Source organism: Cyrtonyx montezumae, unplaced genomic scaffold (assembly GCF_038088225.1).
Source record: "Cyrtonyx montezumae isolate F1298 unplaced genomic scaffold, pur_monq_1.0 scaffold_8, whole genome shotgun sequence".
Lineage (NCBI taxonomy): Eukaryota > Metazoa > Chordata > Aves > Galliformes > Odontophoridae > Cyrtonyx > Cyrtonyx montezumae.
The window spans coordinates 101,615,813-101,633,624 of record NW_027072089.1 but is presented as its reverse complement, the minus strand read 5'-3'; the positions used below and the strand labels follow the sequence as shown (position 1 = coordinate 101,633,624).

The 17,812-nt window shown below is 35.1% G+C and overlaps 1 protein-coding gene across 3 annotated transcripts in view; it reads right to left on the bottom strand.

Moving 5' to 3' along the window:
- LARS2 (leucyl-tRNA synthetase 2, mitochondrial) overlaps window positions 1-17,812 on the bottom strand; it is a 79,330-nt gene that overhangs the window by 41,784 nt on the left and 19,734 nt on the right. For all 3 annotated transcript variants that reach the window (XR_010623221.1, XM_065753727.1, XM_065753728.1), the window contains exons 6-9: window positions 14,530-14,619; window positions 10,568-10,711; window positions 2,142-2,249; window positions 1,055-1,214 (exon numbers count right to left, since the gene is read on the bottom strand). Coding sequence is in view for 2 of the 3 variants with exons in the window: in XM_065753727.1 (XP_065609799.1) it covers window positions 1,055-1,214; window positions 2,142-2,249; window positions 10,568-10,711; window positions 14,530-14,619 (502 nt within the window). In the remaining variant the exon portion in view is untranslated. The remainder of the gene's footprint in view (window positions 1-1,054; window positions 1,215-2,141; window positions 2,250-10,567; window positions 10,712-14,529; window positions 14,620-17,812) is intronic.

Below are 17,812 nucleotides of genomic sequence, written 5' to 3'. Positions count from 1 at the left end.
GTTCTGCACTTAAAGTAGCATCAAAGATACAGGCACATACACAAACATGCATTTCCGAGGATACAGCCTTCATCTTCTGAACTAAATGAACCAATATTTTGTTGTTTTGTTCCTTAATAAAAATTTCCCAAGTTTTGTTCAACTCTGAAACAACATTTTTTTCTGCTACCAAGCAAAATTTATTAAGATTATAGAAATGAAACATTCCAAAGCAAAGTAGTTTTTTTGCAACTCCAGTAATTTTCCTCAAGATTCCTATTTTGTTTGCTATTGACACTGGATGTCATACAGACAATGAAGCCACAGTTTTAGTCACATTTTAGAACAGTAGCCTTAATTGGAAACCAAACGTATTTAGTATATTTCGTATTAACTCCTGTCATTTTTAGGTTTTCCAAACAAATGAAAAATAGTAGACCAAGGATGCTGAGTACAGAGTACATGGTAAGAACATATAGGAAATAAATTAACTCTAATTAATGTAAAGAATTATCACTTAATTGTGTTTGTACTCCAGGATCTAATTACTAGAGGGCTACATCAAATTTACTTAATTGGAAACTTGTATTAAATGCGGATCTCTACAGCACAGTATTACTTCTCTACATATCAGTGATCCACTTTGGTACACACTTACCATCTGAAGCCCTCTATATATTCTCTATGCAGAGAAGAGATCATCGCTCATGCAAGAGCTGGATCCACAGTCTGTGCTAATAACAAATTACTGTACAGCAGTGAGATTTGCAATGTGCTCACAATCAGACTTTGACTATTCACTTCTATTATACGAAGAAATAAGAATCCGTTCTTTTACTTTTATACTGTGAAGTTTTACAGACATTATAAAAAGTAAGAATTTGAACATAGCTACTGTTACCATATCTGAAGTCAAGACAGGCTTTTGTGATACTATCTGACATGTACAAGAGATCAAAAGGAAATGTTCCCTCCCAACAGGAACAGTTTATGCTCAGCTGGACTCATATTTTAAAGATCATTCTCTAAGTCTGATACACTTTTGTAACAAAGTACAGAATGAGAAAAATATCACCTTTCCCTGGGATGAACTCCCTCTGAAAGACTTCCTTCAGACTGCTATTTCCATGCAGCAGACTATGACTTGGTAAGATATACAAATGGGAAGCTCCATAAATTGCTTCAGGAGTGTAGGTGTAAGCTGCTAGCTTCTCTCCTGTTACTTCATCATTAACCTGAAAGAGCAGAAAATGTCCCAGATGTTTTTCTCTCCATTAGAAGCACAGTAGTTTTAAACTTCCCTTCCTAATTCTGCAATTAACAAGTTTACAACACTTTGTAGAAATATACAATTCCAAATACCAAAGCCAGACACGTTCCTACTACATGGAGTTTTCAGAATCAAATTCTGACAAAATTTACTTCTAAGGCATTGAGAATGTTGCTTTATAATTTAAATATAATTTAAAATATACTGTAATATTGTGTGTAATATATCATTGTGCTATTGAGACAGATTCAGTCCCTGGTTCAGCCTTTCTATTCACTTTTAATATACACATCCTGTTTCTGACGAATGGCAGAAACCAAGCTCACCTAAATGTGAAATGTAAGGAGAATTTTAGATTTTCTCAGCTTCTAGGCTTTCTACCACACTTCTTTGATTAAGTCAATGTTGCAACTTATGTACAGGAATAAATTAATAAAAGCTGCAAAAGGTGGCACTACATTAAAGCAACTGGACATAGAAAATGAGTAATAAACCCAGAGGACTGCTTCAGAATTACTACTTTTATACGTTCCACGTAAATGAACTGTCTCAGAAGGAGATTCTTCTATAGCAACTAATGATACACATTTTCAGAAATAATTGACAAAAAAACCACCTAACTTATTAGCTGGCATGTATTTCTGCACTAATACAGACAATTTTTATCCAAATTTTAAGCTGAACACACAAACGCTTCCCTAAGCAAGATAACAAATAATATCACTCTAACAAATAAATGTTCTTCAGGAATCAGTGCAGATATGGGCATGAACATATAATAATATCTTTTTGTACATTTCAAGATTTTCAGATCTGAAAATCCATCCCATCATGCATTTCAGGGCCTGTCTTCAGTACAGACAAGACAGCAGCATTGAAAATTCTGACTCACCTTCAGCAAGAAGTCAAAAGAGCATCCAACACAGTCACCTATCCAATTTGCTTGCATTTCTTTTATACCATACCACTCAGGGAGGTCAGACAAAGCATCAAACATAGCCTGATGAAATAAAAGAAAAAAAAAGTTCAGCTTTTATAAGTATGCAAATTAAGACTACGAGTCTAATTATAACTAACAGAAAAACAATAAGGTGCTGGTAAAAGACAGGAAGAGATTTTTTTATACTGCCGCAGATTAATCTCTTTGAGAGTAAAATTAACATGGCACATGTCAGATGTACAGCGTGTCCAACAGATACCTTATTGTTACTAAAAGAGGACATAATTGTGAACAAACAACTTCAAACAGAGAACCCATAAGTGAAAATCAACACATAAAATAGTCCTAATGGGAAAAAACTGTGGGAACTGAAAGCAACCTGATTAGCTGAACACAACTATAGACAGATAAAATATGTGCTTGCAGGTATGATGGCTAAAATTTGATTAGTTGTTATAGACAATAGTTTGGAGACAGCAGTCAGACAAGAGACATTTACACGTCCTAAAATTTTCAAGCTCTGACTTAAAATGGCAAGGCATTTTTCGGCTGCCTATCCTCCTTTCATATTTTTATCAGGCACAACAGGCTCTAAAACTGAGGAGGGTCTACATGTTGATGTGATGCTGTACAAATAAGAAACCAAACCGTAATAATAAGGATTTAACATTACATTTGATATAATTTTTTGTTATGAATATTCCATAACTGTCCAAAAATCTTTACTTTGGCAGAAGTACAGCCAGAGGCATGACTCACTAGGACAGATGGTAAATATGTTGAACAATTACAGACAAGGCAACATGTTGAGTAATTTTTCCATTAGTTGTGATTCCAACATCAAACATACAGGCTCTTTATTATCTCATTAAGTGCTAGCAACTCAAAAAGATGGACACTATATACTACACGCTGCTCAAATAATTGAAGGTGGATAATTAGTGAATATAAAAACCGTATTAGCAAAATGAAATGCATAAAAGATGTTAAAAGGATTACACTCTAGTTAACACTTGTATACCCATCACTCAAAGTAAAGGACATATGCTTCATTAATCATACTATTAAATCACCATTTGGGATTAATATAGCTTTCCACATTCTTAAGAATCAAATTCCTTCTCTGAGATTTAGAAATAAAAGGTAAAGTTTTGGAAGGCTTTTAATCATACTATAACTTTAATGAGCTTTAGTTCACAATTGTAAATGCACTATATCATAGAAATTGCCCAAATCTCCTTATTCTCATTCATTTCGAGGTCCCAGAGACAACTGAGAGTTATTTGCTATGAATAATCCATGTATAAATATCTACCCAACAATAAGAAATATCTGGTTACATACACTGTACTTGGAGACATTCTTTGTAAGAATTTTATGCGATTTAGAAAGTATAAAATTGGGCCAATACACAGAACTGGATGGACACATTAAACAGATTTTTATAAAATCTCTACTTGGATATCCATCCTAATCTACATTTCATTTTTTGCTGGCAGAAACATTGAAGTATGCATGTGCTCTACTGAAACTGTATGGTCCATAATTGCTTGCCAGAAAAAGTGCCTAGATTTTTCACTGTAGGATTAATATATCAAGATCCTTAATACCAGTGTGTTAACGATTTTAACTCTATTTAGCAGGCTTGATTAGGAGCCATAGGCTATAGTTTTTATGATCCCAATTACTCTCTTCATAATGCAATGTTTCATGCAGTTAAGCACAATATTAAAGAGCCAAAAGAGCCAACTTTGTTTCACCTGAATGAAGATAACAAAGCTTATTCCGTGTTGTTTCCAAACTCTGCCAGACTGTGTCACAATAACCCCTCACACCTAAATGTGTACATGAATAGTAGTATAGCGTGAAAAAAAAAGATCAACACGAAATTATGATTCTCTGTTCTTTGTACTCAACACACTGCTTTGGCTTCTTGTCAAGGCTATGAAAAGTAAATAAAGTGGAAAAATCAACAACATGCAAAACACAATCACTTTGCATAGTGTTATAAAGGCAAGAAACTATACAGGATGTAAACCCACATCGTTATAGTAACTGGATGGAAAATTAACCTAGGATACACACTAACAGGAAAGTAGAATAGCACAGTAATTCTTGCATGCATTAATGCACTTTTCCCTTCACCTGTAAAAATTTATATTCTGTGCAAACAAGGAGGTTTTAAAAACCTCTTAAGGGAAACTGAAAACTTTTTATTTTCAACTGCATTACACTCTGCAAAAATATAGACCTATATGTAAACTGTCTGGGTATGTGAAACTCTCAAAATTGAAGCTGATTTAAGTTAGCACAATTTCTGAATATTATAAACTATCCTTTGAAATGTTAAATATTGTCTCCATTGATCTTGCTTCCATGTTCTACTTTAAAAGTCACTGATTTGTTTGTTAAAAAGATCTTCTGAATTAAGTTAGTGTGATTAATCTTGCTGCCAATTACTACTTTGCCATCACTGTTATGCTTAAAAAAAAATTCTGATCCTTGAAGGCACGTACAGAGCCCAAGAGCCTGAGCCACAAGATCTGTTAACTTGGTAGCACAGAAAAGACAAACAACAGGAGACTGAGATGTTGCCCACCTGAAAAACCCCTACATCTGTTGAAGCTCTGCTTCCCAAGATGTGGTTGAACATTGTCTGCTGATGGGAAGTAACAGAACAGTTTTTTCTCTTTGATTTCACATGACCTTCCCACTCCCCTCCCCCCTATCCTCCCTTCTTTTTTCTTTAACTAAATGATCTTTAGAACTAAATGATCTTTACTTCAGCCTGTAGTCTTTCTTTTTCCCCCCATCATATTTTCTCACTCCCTACCTTCCTTTGAGAAGGGGAAGTGAAAGAGGCGTGGCAGAGTTTAGTTGGCCACCAGGGTGAAAACATTACAAGCATAAATACATTTGGGCAGTCTTACAGATCTGAAGACAGACAGACTCAGAGGAAAAAAAGAAGTGAGAGAAATCAAAGCTACATTCAGGGTTAAGAATGTCTTTCAAGGTTCCTACATCTTCAGGAAAGATTGACTTAGCTACTGGAGAAGGTGAAGATAAATAAATGCTCCAAAGGACTATTTACTCTTTCAAAGCAACTAGAAAATTATTGTGCAGCTAGAAGACAAAAGTCAACCAGTTCTGGTGGTCATAGAGTCATAAAATCAAGAGAATCTTGCTGTAAATTCATCACAGATGATGACAATCAAGTCTAAAACTAGAAATATAGCATCCTGAAAGTGGATAACCAATTTCACATACCCCACTGTTTGGTCTGTTGAAGATTTAAACTTTTAGTTGTTTAGTAATCTTCAGACAAAAGAGAAAACATTAAAACCAAACAATATAAACATTTTATAATTTTGCTTCTCTGTGGTAATAAATGCAATAAAATGAAACATTAGGTATGATGTTATAAAGCTAAAAAATTACTTTTGGTGAATTCACTCTAATGAACTTTCACAAATTTGCTTCTTAACATGAAGACTAAAATAAAAATGTCAGTAAAGTTTCACTTCAAAAGCATTCAATTAAATATCAAAACAAAACTGTCTTTTACTAGATAAAATTATAATTAAAAGCAGAAGTGTTATTTAAGGAAAAGAAAAAAATTCGAGATCTGTTTGGGTTAAAACAATTTTTTACTTCATTTTACTGAGCTTCCGAAAGAGTATCCAAATATAAATTAAAGATTACACAAAAATCATTTAATAAAGCGTAATACACTAACTAAAGTACAGGAAATTAAATTTAAAGCTGTCCACTGCTTTATTCAGCATTCTATTGCACAGTTCCAAATGTAATTGCGTGGTACAGCTTCTGCTAGTAGTTTTAAATCCCTTCTTATTCTGCTTGTTTTGGTGGTGGCAGTGGGCTTTTTTATTGGGCTATTTTCTTTTTACCTTCAGTAGTTACACTCAGTAATGTCATAGATCGCTCTTGACTCTTATTTTCCAGGTGAAAAGTATAGTGAAAACATATAATGAATGAGTAATAACACATACTATGTGTTTTTACTTTCAGTTTTTCCTTGCACATGTCTGAACTGTCAGCAGCTCTTCTCTCATATAATTCATGGTCAACGAATACTTTTGGTTTGATTACATTTAACTGAGGCAAATAACAGACATCTCAAAAGTTAAGCCACTGTTCTTTTCTACTGCTCTCTGTAGTCTCCTCATTGCAGCAAAATAAAAATATTCTCTTTCCGGCATAGCAAAGTGTTTCTCTGGGGAAAAAAAAAGAGTACTTGGTTCTGTAAATATAAAAGCTCTTTAAAAGAATTGCTATCATTTTTACTAGTACTTAGCTCTCACTGTTTGCATTTATCTCATACCAAAAGGAAATTAAATTCATATTACCATAGCACCAAATGATATGCTGCATTTGTACTAGAGTGAAAGCCCAGCCTAGCCCGGAAATCCACAGAATACTTTACTGCTTTGCCAAGAGGACAAAACAGGTGTCATTTCTTTATTAATGAAGCACTAAGAAAGCTGTGAAGATAGAGCTTTTGGTCCCTGGCCAAGAGAGAGCTCTCAGCATGACTCAAGAGGAAGAGTTTCAAAGCGAGTTTTATCAAGCCCATTCTGTTAGAAGAAGAGAACTGTGAGCTAGACTCCAAGTATGGGAAGTGAAAAATCACACATACAGCATGAAGAACTAAGGAGCCAGCATTTCTGTTCTCCTCATAATGATGAGGCACTACCTCACACTGCAAAATCCAAAGTACTGTCAGTATTCTTAACATACTAAAATGCAGTACTTCATTACAAGTAAAAAAAGTAACAGTTCTGATTGATAACATCGGGAGAGGGGGAGGGGAGGGGGAGAACAGGAAAATAAAGTAAAAGACTATTATGTAAAAATTCTAATTATATTCAGACCAAAAGGACTGTCAAATGAAGTAGAAACCAGAAAAAAAGCAGAACTAATAGATCTTCTGGTGTTTTACCCTTACAAGAAAGTGAGAAGAATTTGTCTATAAATGCCTGTATACATTAATAATTAAAAAAAGACTACTGTATGGCAACTATAAAATAAGGGTTTGGTCACATATTTGCAGACCTTGTCAGTTTTTCCAGTATTTAAACTACCTTAATGCTGTGCACAATGGGAGATAATTTAAGGCAAAACTTGAAGTTTCAAAGTTGCTTCTATTTTTTTTATATTATCTAGTTATTTGAATCATTCAGATTTTATTCTTTTTGAAAAATCTAGAGATTTCTGTAAAATATAAAAACACATATTGTATAGAATTTTGGAAGAACAAGTACAGTGCAAACCCTAACCTTACAGGTTCTGATTTGTGGGCTAAGTTGACCGTGCTTTAAAAACCACCACCACATTTACAGATCGATTTTTCCAATGCATCTGCCTACAGATTCAGCTGGGTAACCATAGCAACTAAATGTTTTAGCTTAAAACATCTTAAGTGCACAGACAACAATTTGAATAATAATGCCATCAGTTAAGGCATTATAATTTTACCAAAGGAGTCAGTCAAAAGAAAAATGACAATTAAAATGTTCTTTGAAAACCCATACAAGCTGCTAGACCTTTTCATATCTACTTGGCTCTTTAAAAAAAATGGGTCATGATTACTTTGTAACTTTATTCAATCAAAATACTTCCTGCTAATTGTTTAAAAACGTGGTCAGTACTTCTGCCCTTCAAAAACAACACATATCCAATAGTATGTTATATGACCAAATGCTGCTTTGTCTGTTTGCATTTTTTGCTCCAAAGAAGGAACATGAGCAGGTGTAGTAAGAAAAAAGAATTCTGAGCAGATTTGCAGAAGATGGTTCCTCTGAACACAACAGGAATCTCAGATAGTGTGAGCATATGAATTAAACTCATACTACTGCATGCACAGAAAATGACTTCACCGCCCATCACACTGTACCTTCATGCTACTTGAGTAGTAAATAAAGCATGCAGATGAAGACTAAACTTCCTAGTATTTACTTTTGTTAAGGTTGAGAGAGAGAGGAAAAAAAACCCAGAAAGATAAATGGGTGAAAGAGAAACAGATGACTAGAAAGATCATCAATAAGCAATATAAATAGGTTGTATAGTTACATCAAGTTAATTTGTGGATGCTCGAAATAGAAAATAAATTGTATGCATCCATATCATTCAGTTATTATTGCTAGCTGGCAATTTGCATGAAGTAAAGAATAACAGACTCATTAAATGTATTTTAAATGGAGCCCTGTCTATAAAAAACTGTTATGATAGAAGGAGCTATATTTTCCTCTAACCGACACAGGTAGGAGTTACTAGAAATAAAGCATTTTTCAACATGCTGTCTCACTGTGTTAAGTTAAAGAAAAACCAGGGATAACTTCAGGAAGGAACAAGGGATTTGGAGAGAGCCTTGTGGCAGAAAAGGGTCAAGGAAGGTGGACCTTTCCAGCATTATGTCCTAATTTTCTGTAAACTTCTATGAAGGAATAGCAGTCACCACAGAAGGTACAAACTAAAGGTCATAAGAGTTACCTCTTGGCCTTCCCATGAGGTACCAAAGCCAGATTAAAGTATCACTGGAGAAAGAGGAAGGTGAAAGAAGTAAAAAATAATTAACTGTCTCAGCCTAGAAGTAACTAACATGGAAAAGAAATACAAATCTTCCCCCAAAGGTGCAAGGATTAAATTACTATCTGCTGACCTCTTCGCATCTCCCATTTTTAAAACTTCAAAACAGAAAGTAGTGAAATTTCTGTGGATGACAAATCTAGCCAAACAGTTCACTGAAAGCCTGATCCACTTAGCCCAGCACTACTAGCTTTACACAAAGTTAGTTAGAACATCTTACATAAGGAATAAAAATCAAGGAATAAAAATATAAGAAATAGAGGGGTTGATAAGTACTGATAGGAATTCTGACAGCACTGCTCAGAGACCTAGGGGCTGGCCTACTGACAGAAAATGTAGGTCTTAGGATGAGAATGATTTGGACCTCATCAATTTGGAACCATGTTCCTTTAGCTTTCTGGACACTTTGAAAATGGACAGAGGTATACCAAACAACCGGTAAAGAAATGGCAAATGAAGATTTCAAATCCAAAGTTTTAAAGGCTGAACTTCTATTTCTCCATTGGTTTTGTTTTTTTGTTCTTTGAGACAAAAAGATTGACCACAGAAAATGACTAGTCCCATTAAAGATACAGCACCCTGGCATATTAAGTACCACAAGTAATCATTACCATCTAAGGCCAGCTGGATAAACTGCTATTGCAATAGGCTGGAATATGAAGGCTCACTTCAGGTTCCTGAAAATAACTGCAGAAAAATTACTATACACATACCAATTGTGAGCTCCAAACAACTGAAGAAATAAAAGGGAAGTGATATCTATAAAGAACCTGTTATTTTTCTAAAGGAAAAAAGACAGGTAAATCTCTTTATGCAGATGAGTGCCTTCAGGAGCAAGAGACAAGAAATAATGCCTCCTGCGGAAGTGAAGGTATTCTCATCACTAATGTCATCCCAAAATCATTTAGGTGATTAGAATGTTTAGCTTCTTAGAGCCAAAGAGGCACCTTTACCTTACACATAAAAGGACAAGTCATATAAAAACTCTGTGAAAAGTACTTGGAACAACTACTGTAAGAAATAAGTGTGTGCAAAGTTGAATTAAGGGGATAATTAGTCAATGTGTTATCAGACAGAGGAGTGAAAATTGTAGTATATAAGATGTGCAATTTGACCCCCCAAGATGCTGTTGTGAAGTGTCCTTGTTACGTCAGTGTGGACACACTGTCTAAAAGACTGACGTATTTTGTCAGTGCTAGCTCAGATACAGTCTTCCTCCCATGGGTAATCTTCAGTTGCAGTTTGTAGTTCATGGGCCTTTAAGAAGGTAAGACAGTGCACCATACTAGCTAGTCATTTTCAACTTGAAAGAAAACAAACAAAAATAATGAAGTGTCTTTATCTTAATCTTCTGAGCTGTGAAGCCCATCTAATGTCAGTTATTGGATTTAGAATACCAGATCTAGTCATCTCCTTTCTTATCTGAAGGTTTGTAAAAAAAAAACCTCTCCTCTCTACAACCAAATGTACAAAGCCCTTGCCAACTGAGGTGAAGTTGACACTAACACTCTCATCTCAGAGAGCATAAAGCTAGTACGTATATATATATATATTTAAGAACTCAGACAAGGAAGATACACTATACCATTCCAGTCCAAATTTGTGCTCACAACAACAAAAAAGCCACACATGAAAATGGACAAATCACATTATATAATTACGTACTATGCAAACGTAGATATAGAAGACCACATTCAGCTCAATAAATATCTCTGGATAAAGAGTCACCTCCCTAAATGCTACCATATTTTCCAAAAGCAGTACCCTCATACCTTTGCATACGCAGTAGTTTTAATAAACCATTGTTTGAAGTACTTCTGTTCCACTTTTGCTCCTGAACGCCATGAACAACCATTGTCATCCACCTGTTCATTAGCTAGAACAGTTTGATCTACTGGATCCCAATTGACCAAGGCCTAAAAACATTTCAGGAAAAAAAAATATTTTAAGCAGCTATTTCAAAAACAGAATCTTACTTTTTAGATAACAGAAGCATTATCCATAAACACTCCTTGGGCTCCTATTTCCTACATTTTGATAACATTCATTTGTATCAGCAATACAGACTCAAGTGAGCATATTCTGAATATTGAAAAGAAAAAAGCAGTTTGCAGCATCTGCCTTGTTTGATGGCTAAGTGTTCCAATTTACAGTACTGCAAATTACACAGTTTAAAAGTTGTCCAGCACTAATCCAGAGGTGTTGAGAGTGAGACATGAAGGGGACAGATGACTGAGGATATACAACTTGAGAAGACAGTTATATGAAAGTATTATATTGAAGTGAAAGATTTGTTATTTTCTTGTCAGTTGTGTGAATTACTTTTGGAATCATCTTTCCTACCAGTTACCAAGATAAACGTATTGAAGAAAATTTAAAGTGAAATAACTGCTAGTGTTTAACTGAATATTCAGACACACTGGGGAAAAAGTAAAAGCAAAACCTCCCCCTCACAGTACTGAACAATTTAGATGATCATTTACGGTAAGAAGTGTAAGACCACAAAAAAATAATCCTAACAGCACTGAAATGGTCATTCCAGAAATGGCATCAATGTTAGACACTAACTTGAACAAACAAACAGACAGAAGTGATGATCTATTAAATTGAGTGCTACCCAGTATTTGAGCTAAATCAAAGTTAAACCAGCATAAATAAAAAGCAGAAGCTCTAGCTCCACAGCACTGAAATGTATTACATATTATTTGAAATATTTGAATATATTCTTTGGGTACTGTGAGAACTTACTATCTCAACCTATAATCTCTATCTGCTTTAGTATTATTCACCTCATATTTCATCCATCACTGATGACCTTCTGAAATGTCTCAGTTTCCAAACCGCCAGTATTGCTTAATTTTAATTATGCTATGTGTTCTTAGAAAAAGTAAATACAAAAATCACTTCACAAACATTTTAGTGAGGACAGAAAAGACAGACGTACAGACCCTATCTTCCTGAGGAATACTGTTGTTGCTTCTGTTATCAGTATTAAAGTCACTTTTTGATAAAAATGAACTTATCTTCAAATCAAGCTTAAACAAATTCAGTATGTCATTGGAATTTGAAGTTTCTACAGTTTATCTACCTTTTATCTCTTTCCTATCGATTACATTATACAGTTGTTGCATCAGCCTTCAAAAAGTGCACTGGGAAATCACAAGTGATTAATATATTTCACTATTGCAGATCTGCCTTCTGTACTTACAGAACACAGGCTTTTTTCAGTAATGATGCAAGACATTATCAAGTTGGCTTTAAAGTTATGATCTTATCATTTATAAGATTTGGAAAAAAAATCACACTAAGTTAAAATAACATAGGAAGTAATAAAATGTCAGTTGCAGTGAGGCAATACCAGCTTTTGCTTGTATTAAGTAGGCTATGACTAAAAGTTAAAAAAAAAACCACCACCAACAACAAAAAAAAACACACTGCTTTTGTTTTGACATTGGGTAAACTTACTATGAAAATTTTGGAAATTAATCAAATTAATTTATGCAAATATAATTATTTAGCATGACATTCTCATGATCTACAGCAGGAAAAATTATCTAGATAAATAATGCGAAGCATAAAGCAAATACACATGTAAGAAACGCACAGCTGAATGGTGTTTTCCATTAACTTTTAGGGTTGTATTTGGTCCTTCCATCTCTCAAAGACTCCTTACTAATATTCAGAACCTGGATATTAAACTAAATCCTTAGATCTTACTTGTACTTTAGAGTCAACTCTGTGAAAACAACAGCCTCAAATGATAGCTCCAGGAAATAACTAAATTCCACCAATACAAAGATGCACTTTCACACTGTGCTCTTTCTCACACTAGTTGTTATTAGCTATTTTAAGGTAGGAGTCATCTCATCTAACCTCAGATGTCATAGCCCCAGACAGCATAAGCATCTATCTCCAGGTTTGGTGTCCATGGTACTAGACTGGAGATACCTAATCAAAACAATCAATACAGTCTAGACAGCAGTTCATCTCAAATGAAATGAGACATACTTGGCCAAGTCAATAATCTCTACAGTATATTGATCAGCTTTGTACTGTAGGAAGAAGAGAAAGTGAATAAAGATGTACTGTCTCCAGAAGCCACAGCATCCAGACAGACATTGTTAACTCTCACTAAGTCCGGCTCCCAGACACACTGAATTTGTCTTCTAACCAAAGAAATTTCTTGCCGGACACACATACTCCTGGAGTGTTAACTACACTAACTCTCGACACGTATCATTCTTATCTCCACAGTAAGATCATTCATAATCTCCTCATACCTAAAGGAAATTGTAAAGCAGGAAGCTGCACAAAAGTACTGCCTAATGTATACTGCAGGTATACTGAAGACATGGGATAGATGTGTGGCTTTAAGGATACATGACAGCTTGAAGAGACCAAGGGTTACGGGCTATATCTCTGCCATCTGTTTCATGCCAAAAAGCAACTGCTTTATATTCAGAGATTACACTCCCTACAGGTTGATGGATGCTGATTTAAGTCTTCAAAGCTCATCTAATCACTGGTAGTCAAACACCACCAAAATCTCACAATATTGGGAGTAGTCTGCATGTAAAAGTGCTTTTGGTTTATCTCCTAAAGAAGCTGCAAGCCCTGTGTTTTTCAGATTCACCTCAAAAAAAAAAATGTTATAAAAAAGCTAGGGTTTACTTTTTTTATCACCAAAAAAAGGAAAACAGAACAAACAAAAAGAACCTACACAACCCTGCATGCTAGGACACACAACAAATATCTTCTTGCTTGCCATCATCTAGGATCTCTGAATATACCTTGTCCACAGAAATGGGAAAAGTGGCTCAAGAATATCTTGCCTTTCCAAATGCAACCTTTCATCATCAACCTCTATGTTGGGGTTCACAGCATAATTGGATTACATCCTTAATTATTTTCTGCATTAGTTTCTGATCTCTACAGAACACAATGAAAAATTCAAAGCTAATTTAAAGAAACTTTAGTTCCCATTTTAAGTTAGGAACATTTACTAAATTGCAGCTTGGGTTAGATGCAGCTCAGCAGTTCAGGTTCTGGTATTTTGGAGCTGAGTTGCCTTGGCTATTCATAGTTCTTTGGAATGCTAATTTAACACTTGCTTCACCTCCTGCTTAAAGGCTAACTAAACTCTTCAGATAACCTCATATGTCATATATTAAATACTATAAAATCCAGAATTCCTTAATGTACTGGTAGCTGAAAAACAGCTGTGATATTCTTAACAGCATGCCATATTTCTGTAATATTTTACAGATCACAAATAGGGTCCAAGAATTAGATGGTTAGACAATATGTCCTATTATCCTATCCAATTCTATCAACTCTGAGACAGCATCACAGTAATGTAATACAGTCAATCTCACTGCTGAAGAGACTCTTCATGATCACATTATCTATTCCATCTTCAGAAGAGGGAAGTTAAGACCTTGGAAAATTCTATACTGAAGCCAGGAAATAAACTAATCGTAGCTATGTTCTGATCCTGCATTTCAATGTAAATAATATGTAAACATTTCTGGTTTGATATGCTACGATACCCATTCATGTTAATTACACACAAAATTCATTACATTTTGCGATGATTTAAAACCAGAGCACCATAAATATCTAACTACTTAATGAATGCAAATGGACAATCCAGAAACACATCCAGAAATACTGACCCAATAAGTGACTGTAGGTAGTGCAGTGCAAAGTACCACAGGCCAAAGCTTGTACCTACCTCTTTTTGATACACCATCCCAGACTCAAAAAGCTTAAGAAAGAGGTATTGCGTCCATCTGTAGTACTCTGGTAAACAAGTGGTTACTTCCTGCAGAAATGAAATAAAAACACCTGAAGCTCTTAATATCTTCTTATAGTATTTTAAGTTAAGCTATTAACTCAGGCACATATAGTATATGTCAAAGAGAAAATAAAATGCATTTCTGGGTAATGTTTATTATGAGTGATATTCACCTGTACCTAAAACCAGAGAACATGAGCCTTGGGCAGCTTTAACATTACAAAGTTTCCTTGTTAACATGGAATAAAAGAACACTGTAGTATCAATGTCAGTAGATATTAGTGTACTAGAATGGAGCTGACCACAGCTATCTTACAGGGGAAACAGCAAAACTACTACTTTTTTTTTCTAAAGTAGTAGAGCTATTCAAGAAGCCATCTCAGACATGATGGCTTTTTCTCTGTTATTAAATACTGAAAAGCAGGAAAAGGCACTGTGGGCTGTTCAGAGACAGCTCAGAGCTGGCTGCAGAGAGAAAAGAGAAGGAGTCTGCAGCTGAACACCTTGGTGCCTGTAGAGGACAGAACAGCACTGAGGAAGTAGGGATGCTGACAGGAGCAAATGTTGGGCTGGCAGGTATGGACCAGGGAGGTAAGTCTCCAAACTTCAAGATGAAAGAGTTGTGAAGGGTACCTCACAAGATATCACTAGTTAAGAGAGGAATATAGACAAAAATAAATGACAGCATAAAAAAGAGGAGTAGGAGTTGTGAAAACAGCATGTAAAAATATTAGATAGTACTTTTTTTTTTTAACTTGCCAACATTTCTGAAGTATAAGTGAACATTAACTAAAACACACTCTACTTACCAATGGCTTAAAAAGCAACAAAATGCATTTCAAATAAGCATGAGTACATACAGCTCACTAAAGCATGATGTGATGACTGACTCAGTGTTCTCTACATGAATGCAGTTCTTTATAGGTGCAATGCTTTCAGCCATGTATTTTAAAGTTTGACCAAAGAGAAAACTGTAATTTAGCACTTAAGTTCCAATTACCTCATAAATATGTGGCAATAAACAGGACGCATTTTTCCTGTCATCAGCTTTCCTGTTTAACTTATATGTGCTTGTTTGAAGAAATATTTTGACAAACTTTGACTAATAGGTACTTACTGAAGAATAACTACTACAATGAACCTTAAAGCAACAAGAATATTCCTTGATGTCAGGGTTACAGGGTTTTCAGTACACCAGCTAACTATTTGTAAACTGAAAAAAAATTATTAACAAATTTATGAACAAACACTACGTCCTTCACCTAGGCTTTCTATTATATAAGCATCCCAGCAGAATTCCTGTGACAGATGACATCAGCAATAGCCTCTGTGGCTCAAACAACATCTTCAACACCCTAGTATAAAAGCCTCACTATTTCTACAACTTTACACTCCAGTGCTGAAACACTGCTTTGAACAATTAACGTGGTGACCTTTGAATAGACACGCTTCCAAGTGAGTTTAAGAGGCTTTTTAGACCAGAGAGAGACATGTAGTGGCAAGTCTTCAGCATAGCATGTGAAGTCTTAGCCAGGAAAAGCAGCTGGTTCATTAAATCCTGCTCCCTGCACTTAAACCAGATTTCTTACTTTTTTCATCTCTATTCAACTACACATTATCCATGTGATCATATGTACACATGCCCAATAAAAAAAATTCCAGTTGGCTGTCATCATCCTTAAATTCAAGTGACTGGTAAAGTTTCTATTTCAGCTTCATAGGCATGACAAACATTTGCAATGCATTAACAGAACTGACCCAACTGAGAAATGCAGAGAAGGGCTCATATAAAGGCTTTGCAAAATAGCATGACAGGATTCATCCAGCATTTAAAAAAATCAAAAAAAGTCTCTGAGCTTAACACTAACAAAACACCACATTTATAATCCTATATCATAAAGCAGATCAGTGTATATATATAAAAAGGATATTATCAGATTTATTCCGAAGATGAAATATATACTAAAACCCAGAACCCTTCTTACAAATACGAAATATATTGCTCTGCTGTCAATTGCATGTGCTCTTCAGAGATCTGTGACAGAATTAGTGGCAATCCATCACTATAGCACCTGTAAAGATACCACAGAAAGGAGTGATGGCATCTCCTTGTTCCTTCTCACCCATTTTCTCTTTTCCTCCTGTCAGGTTGCAAGCTAAAAGAAATATCTGCTGCTGTCACCAAATCTGATTTTTACTGCTGTTTACTGTTACTTTTTCCTCCAACATGAATGACACAATTAAAGCAAACCTCCTTTAAAAGTGGTCTGCTTCCAAAAACAGCACGTACTGCCAAGGTATAGCAAACCCTTATCCCCACACCAACAACTATCTTGCTTAATCCTTTTCCCTCAGCACAGCAATCTGCCCCAACAAACAGTGTGAGAAGGGAGTTAACGTTACAAGCTGGTACCAATAGACAAAGGTATATCTCTTCTTGCAAATAAATTCTCAGCTACAGATTAACTAGCACTAGTTTAGATGCAACAGTAGTGAAACTCCATCAGCACCTGGTTCACATTAAGGTGAAAGAATCAATCACCGCGAAAAACCTGGTACAGAACTTCAGCCATCAAACAAAAGTAAGGCCAGCAGAACAGAATATTCAAGTAAATAAAAACAAGTTCAGGATGGCCAATTTTTGTCATTAACAAAACTGTTGAAATGCCTTAAATGCCCTAAAATCAATTATTTGTTCTAAATGTGACACATTCTTACAACTACCAATCGTGTAGCTAAAAAAAAAGGTTATATCTCCAAGCAACTTCCTCAGCTATTATTTTTTAAATGTAAGTAACAGTTACAAACTGCATGAAAGTGTTTATTTGCTGTAAGATCCACCCATTTGGGGGATAACAACCAGAAAAAAATATTTTCCTCATTTATTACTAATCATTTTGTTTCTAGCACTCACACTGTACTGAAGACAGCCACATTACACTTGACTAAAAAGACAACAGGAAGAAAAACTGGAATGGATTGTTTCAAAATCTATCTGGGAAGATTAATCCCCCATTTTTCTCTTTTGGTATTAAAGGACACAGACCACCTAACTGCAAGTATAATTATTTAATTGTTGAAGGTTTAAGAGTGACATTTCAAATGAATTTAGAATGTTTGTATTTCAAAGGCCCTCAGTTTCATGCACTAAGAGCTACAAACATTGTGCATTACTTACATTTTAGAGCATGAATATCTTTCCTGCAAAAAAAACCCAAAA